Genomic DNA, 7,601 nt, shown 5'->3' on the forward strand with positions numbered 1-7,601 from the left:
ACGTCTAGCCCAAGAATTGGCCGCCTTTGCTAACGAGTGAGCAACCATATTCGCTTGACGTTTGACAAACTTTACCTCAAAGTTAGAAAAATTATGAAGTAACAACTTAATATCGCTAACTATAGAATAAAATTCAGAGTTTCCTGCTGTAACAGATTGACAAGCTTGAATCACTTTAATAGAGTCACTTTCAAAAATAACCCGATCAAGATGTAACATAGTAACACTTTGAATAGCTTCCTTGAGTCCTTTTAGTCACATATATATGCATATCTTGTCATTTAAAGTAGAGAAATATTATGCATACACTTAAAAGTGACACCGACACCGTAATTATATACGGTTTTTCTATTTTTATAATATTTAATTTCTTTTTCTTAATACAAACAAACAGATAAAAGTTGTGTATTTTAAGTGGTGTAAGGCTAAGGTGTAAGTTTTAGATGTAAACATAGCAATTCTCTTTAAAGTATACACATGACGGCATGCATTCAAATACACACTTGGTCAATTTTACACATTTTCCAAATTCTCCACACTTATAAGAAAATTGGTCTTTTTAAGCTTCTTTATCTTTCTCCTCTTTGCTCTGGTGTCAACCCTCCCTTTCCACATGTAGGGCAACCTATTAGCCCAAATCCTTGGCACCCAAAGCACCTATATACCATACATATTATAAAGGTTAAATATATTTTTAATTTTTATAAAACATATTTTTCTAATAAGAGAATATTTAAGTTAGGGATGGCAAGCAGACACAAAACCGCGGGGTCCACTTGAACCCGAGTCAACGGATGAAAATCTGAGTTGACTGAGTTTAGGTTCAGGTTCGAGTGTCACCCGATATTTCGGGTGCGGGTTTGGATAGTGTGAAACTCGCATCCGAAACCCAAAATCACACCCGTGTATATATATATATATATATATATATATGGACGTATCAAATGAGAACTTTAGTTATTATGAGAACTGAGAACTTTTAATAATAACCGTACGATTTAAAATCAATGCTCAGATTCGCTTTAATGTGATATCACTACTAGAAAATTCGCTTTTAGTGACCGAATTAGAGACCGAAAATGCTTAAAAATCGGTCACTAAAATGTTTAGTGACCGATTTAGTGACCATTATTTTTCGGTTGAAAAAGTGCTAGTCGCTAAGCATTTGCGACGAATTTAGTGACTGAAATTTAGAGACCGAATTTGTGACCGAATTCAGTGACCGATTTAGAGACCGATTTTAGTGTTCATTTTCATAAAATAAAATCAAAAGTTGTGATACCTAGGAATCGAACTTGTGACCTCCGCATATTTTAAGAATAACTTACCAATACACCACTTTACATCTATTGTTATATTTTATATTTAAACATATACACATATAGTTTTTTACAAATATATTATATGTTAAAACAATAGAAAATATGAAAATTTTATTAAAAATTAAAAATTGAAAGAGAATTAAAATCTTTAAAAAATGGAAAGAAAATAATAATATAATAAAGAGGATTACAAATAAATAAAAAAACAATAAATATTAGTGACCGAAATTTCGGTCTCTAATTTATATATATAAATTAAATTGCATAAAAAAAATATTTTTTGTGACCGATTTAGTGACCTCTTAAAATTTGCTCATGAATATCAAATTTTGGTGGCTAATTCGGTCACTACAGTGACTGAAATTTCGGTCACTAAATTTTGGTCTCTAAATCGGTGGCTAATGTATTTTAGTGACCGATTTAGTGACCTATTAAAATTGGCTCATGAATATCATATTTCGGTGGCTAATTCGGTCACTACAGTGATCAAAATTTTTTGGTCACTAAATCGGTCGCTAAAAGCGGATTTTCTAGTAGTGTATGTATTTAAACCAGAATCTATCTATTAATTATTGTCTCTTAAAATTTAAGTAAAATATGACACATTGATTTTAAATCATACGGTTATTATTAAAAGTTCTCAGTTCTCATAATAACTAAAGTTCTTATTTGATATGTCCCCATATATGGAGCATATCAAGTGAGAGCATTTTAAAATGAGAGATGAGAAGAATAAATATCAAGTGAGAGCATTTTAAAATGAGAGATGAGAAGAATAAATATCAAGTGAGAGCATTTTAAAATGAGAGATGAGAAGAATAAATATATATATATATATATATATATATATATATATATATATATATATATATATATATATATATATATATATATATATATATATATATATATATATATATATATATATATATATATATATATATATATATATATATATATATATATATATATATATATAGTGGACGACTCAAGTGAGAACACTTGGTTAGTGTGAGAAATGAGAACAATTAATCTTAACCATTAAATCTCAATTCATTGAAATTAATGTACTAGATTGATTTCTCTTTCAATAGTCCTCTTTATTTGTAATTTATAAAATCTTGATCAAAATTAATTCACATTATATTTTATGAAACAAAATATTTAATTTATTTGTTTTTGAAAATATAAATATCAATTGGAAATAATTTTATAAAAAATTATTTAACAATTAATATTTACATACGTATTATAATATTATCCGATATTTAAAAGTAATAATATTCTAATCCAAAAAATATTTAATGCTGATATAATTTTACATATATAAGTTTTTTGGATTTTAAAATTAATAATTAATATAACTATAAAGGAATAATAAGTTTAACATAATTATATATTAATCCATATATTATTAATATTATAATATATTCATCGTAAACATTTATAAAATTATATGTTAATTATTAAATATAAAATACTATTAAGATTGATAATAACGATAATAAAAAAAAGGAGTGTCATAATAGTATTTTTATTTAAAAATCTTAATATTGTGTGGACTAATATGAAGATTATTAAATAATAAAATTGTATATGTTTAGTTTATATATAAAAAATATATTTATATAAATATATATTAATCAATAACGTTAATATTCAATTATATTAATTATTTCCATTTGAAAATAACGATAACTTGAAGAAAAGAGTTTTATAAATAGTATTTTATATTTAATAATCAACATATAACTTTATGAGATTAATGGTTATGCACTGTCAGTGTAAAAAATTTTACACTATCAGTCCATCACAACCATTCATAATTATTATTTTATATATAATTAAAATAAAAATTAAATATAACTTAAAATCCGACGGTTACAATTTACTGACGGTGTAAAACTACTTTACACCGTCGGTGTATTTCCATTAAATTCTAACTTTATAAATGTTTATGATGAATATATTATAATATTAATAGTATATGGATTAATATATAATTATGTTAATATTATTATTCCTTTATAATTATATTAATTATTATTTTTAAAATCCAACAAACTTATATATGTGAAGTTATATCAGTAGTAAATATTTTTTGGTTTAGAATATTACTTTATTTTTAAATCTTGGATAATATTATAATACATATGTAAATATTAAGTTGTTAAATAAAATATATTATCTATAAAATTATTTTTAATTGATTTTTATTATTTTCAAAAAACAATAAATTAAATATTTTGTTTAAAATATAATGTGAATTAATTTTGATCAAGATTTTATAAATTACAATTAAAGAGGACTATTGAAAGAGGAATCAATCTAATACATTAATTTCAATGAGTTGAGATTTAATGGTTAAGATTAACTGTTCTCATTTCTCACAATAACCAAGTGTTCTCACTTGAGTCGTCCACTATATATATATATATATATATATATATATATATATATATATATATATATATATATATATATATATATATATATATATATATATATATATATATATATATATATATATATATATATATATATATATATAGTTTGAGTGAAAAAACTCGAATCCATTGAATGTGGACGTGGGTGTTATTTTACAATCCGAACTCCTTTGAGTTCGGGTGCGAGTTTGGATAGTGTAAAACTCGCACCCAACTCGACCCGTTGTCATCAATAATTTAAATGCACTTAAATTTATTTCTCTTTTAAGAAAATCTAAAGTAATAGTACAATCTAAATATACATATTGATGTTTTTTTTAAAAGAAATATATTTACCGTAAAAACGACGCAACAAAAGAATATTTATATCGTGATAACTATAATCAGTATCACAAGAAATATATAAACTAAAATCGCAAAATTCTTTGAGTGATATACACATAAGGGAGAAGAACTTACTTCCAGCGTTCAAATATATTTCCATTCTTTTTATTCTTTCCTGTTCCCTGTTAGAGACCAAAGCAAATTAAAGATGATTTTATCAAAGACACATAAAACATTAAATTACAATTATGCTACATGCACCTTGCATCCTGGACATTGAATACCTCCTTTGCCTTGGCAAGTTTTACAACTATTAAATATCTACACAATAACATGAAAACCAACCATAAGCACTGGGTTGAATTTTATAGATTTATTTATTTAACTATTAAATAAAATATAATTATTATATCAATTATTATTATTTGACTAATGAATACTATATTATGGCCTTCATTGTTGAATGACTCTGATAGGTTGGATCATTTTTTGACTAGTCTCCTCAGAGATTCTTTCTCTCATCAGGTGGTTATATATATATATAAAATGGCTATCTCATTAGGCCAGATATCAAGCATAATCATTCCATCAAAAAGAGAGCAGTAGTATTCTTAGTTTCTAAAAAAAAATGAATTCAACCATGACAGATAAATGTTTATTGCACTATTTATATTATGATATGTCATACAATTATATCTATGATTGAGGCTATACTGTTAAATATTCCATCATGAAGGACATAGTTCATATTGTATGAGGTTAAGTACAAACCGAATTGAGTGATAATCCTCCTCCAGATTTTGAAGCAGAAGCTATGACTGTGCTTCTTTTGAGTGTGAATGGTTGGAGTGGAGCTTGAAGATTAATAGGACTGGGCAGTGGAGCTACCGAACCGTTGCAGCAACCAACAGAGATGAAGGACATTTTTTTTTGGTGATGGTTGGTGTGTGTATGGTGCAAACAAAAGTGAATAATGTATGGATAATAAGATGTTGTTTCATGTCATGTGTGGTTCTTCTTTTTCTTAATTTTTCTTGATAATTAAGCACCTAAATTATTTATTTATTTAACTGGTTGGGTTCATAAAAATATTTTATTATTAATTAGTCTAATTTAATTCTTTATTTAAAATTCACTAACTTCGTTTTATTGGATTACTCCCTCCGTTTTTTATTATAAGTCGTTTTGGAAAAAAAATGTATTTTAATATAAGTCGCTTTACAATTCCAATGAATAATTAATGCTATTTTTCCTATTATATCCTTAAATATTTATTATTCTCTCTCGTTTGAATTATATAAATTTATCTTTCACATGTCATTAATAAAGGATAATTTTGTAAAAATCTTCATAATTTATCATTTTCATATAACAATTATTATTTTTCTTAATCTGTGTGAAAAGTCTAAAACGACTTATAATAAAAAACGGATGGAGTAGTTCAAATTATTAAAATCATTGAATTTTATTTTGAACAGTCCAAAAAAGTTATATTAATGAAAAATTATACAAGATACAGAGTGTATATATATAAAATTTAGATAAGAAAGTATATGTTGGAAATGAAAGGTAAAGTAAAGAATAAATTGTTAACATTAAGTTGGTAATAAATAAGTACACAAGTAAGAAGTAAGAGCTAATATGTCATATGTGTGTTGACGTGCTGGCCTAGAGGTAAATTAGAAAAAGTTTGTTACTCTGTTCCACAAAAGTGACTAAGTCCATTATTTCACACAAATTAATAAAAATGTAGAAAAATAAGAGAGAATAATATTTTTATTATAGTACCTCTTATCATGTATTGAAAATGATAAGTTTTTTATTAATTAAAGAGTAAATTTGGAAAAAGTTTATTGAAAATTAAAATTGATCATTCATTTTAAGACACTATTTTATTTCAAATGAACCACTTATTATGAGACAGAGGGGATAATATTTTGGCTTAATACCCTTTTTGGTCCCGTACCTATGCCTCTGGGTCCATTTTGGTCCTCTTCCTTTTAAAAGTTTCAAATTGATCTCTTACGTTATTAAAATGGTACCACGTTTGTCCTGACTGTTAGAAACGTTAGTTAATTTGCTGACGTGTTAAGTTGTTGGTGTGCTGGAATGTAAATCATGAGGTGTCATTTGGATTAGCATGTTATTACTTGGTTAACATTATTACTTGACATATGATGAAATAGAAAGCCCTAGCAGCAAAGTGAGAAGACGAAGAGAGAATGAAGAATGCTCTGAGGAAGACGAATACCAAACTTCAAAAAACGGTTAGTTTGCATGTCGCTATCTAGTATGAATGTGTATTTATGTTGTTGCGTTTTTCTGAAATGATTTGGTTTCTAGGTTTTTTTTGCCCCTTTTGAAATATGTGATTATATTACGAATGCTTGCGTGTAATGTTGCGTATTATTGTTTGTTTTGTTGTCTTAGGTAGAAATGGATGATATTATCACTTTGACAATTCATCATAGTGGTAACTTTGTCGATTCTGAAAAAATTGACTATGTGAGTGGTAAATGTATTGAGTTAGATGTAGATGTGGATAGATGGTCATACTTTGAATTGGTTGGTGTTCTGAAAGATTTAGGTTACACTGAGGTAGACACTATCTATTACAAAGACACCTCTGTTGGGATGCGTGTTCTTACAGATTATATGGCTGCATATAAGGTGGTTGAAATCTTTAGGGTACATTTGAAAGTTGACATTTACATAGGACATATCGTATCCCAACCAGAATATGTTGAAGAACCTTTAAATGTGGTAGAAGAACCCATAGATGTAGAACCTTTAAATGTTGATGAAGAAGCCATAGAGGAAGAACCTTTAGATGTTAAATCCTGAAGTAGATTCCATCATTGAAGATCTTTTTGAAGATTTCATAAAGGACTTAAATGTAGGTAATGATGAAGGGAACAATGATGGTGTTGAGGGTCTGAATGTATGTGATGAAGGGAACAATGATGGTGTTGAGGGTCTAAATGTATGTGATGAAGGGAACAATTCTGGTGTTGAGGGTCTGAATGGTGCGTACAATGCTAGTGTAGAGAATACAAGCTCTGATGACAGTGAGGATGAGAGTTACAAGTATGACAGTGCTTTGGAAGTTACATTTAGTGGTTATGATATGAGTGAGGATTATTCTGCTGAAAACTTAGATAATCTTGTTGAGAGTGATTATGCTGACCATGAAGGAACAAATAAAAGTAAGAAAAAAGGAATGTGAATAAGAGAATGGAAGATTATATGATAGTGAGGAGTTAGATAGTGGATGTGATAGTGAGGAGAGTGATGCACCAAGAAAGAAGAAGTATCCCATTTTTAAGTTAATGAAAGATATGTCTTATTATAAATGGGAGTTGGGAACTTATTTTAACTCAAAAGATGACTTTAAGGAAGCAATTCAAACATATTATGTCCAATGTGGTAGAGCTCTTAAGTTTTTAAAAAATGACAAGCAGAGAGTGGAGGTTGTGTGTAAGGAAGGCTGTCAGTGGGAGGCGTATTG

The 7,601-nt window shown here is 27.2% G+C and overlaps 1 protein-coding gene across 1 annotated transcript; it reads right to left on the reverse strand.

Annotated features, from left to right (window-relative positions):
* Positions 1 to 426: 426 nt before the first annotated feature.
* On the reverse strand, positions 427 to 5,076 carry LOC131633794 (protein PHOTOSYSTEM I ASSEMBLY 2, chloroplastic). Its single transcript, XM_058904480.1, has 4 exons — positions 4,865 to 5,076; positions 4,355 to 4,414; positions 4,229 to 4,275; positions 427 to 657 (listed from the first exon to the last, which is right to left on the reverse strand). Exons 1-4 carry the CDS (start codon positions 5,015 to 5,017, stop codon positions 570 to 572), a joined length of 348 nt encoding a protein of 115 aa, XP_058760463.1. The 5' UTR covers positions 5,018 to 5,076; the 3' UTR covers positions 427 to 569.
* Positions 5,077 to 7,601: the final 2,525 nt, after the last annotated feature.

The sequence above is a fragment of the Vicia villosa genome, unplaced genomic scaffold (genome assembly GCF_029867415.1).
Source record: "Vicia villosa cultivar HV-30 ecotype Madison, WI unplaced genomic scaffold, Vvil1.0 ctg.001177F_1_1, whole genome shotgun sequence".
In the NCBI taxonomy this organism is placed as follows: Eukaryota; Viridiplantae; Streptophyta; class Magnoliopsida; order Fabales; family Fabaceae; genus Vicia; species Vicia villosa.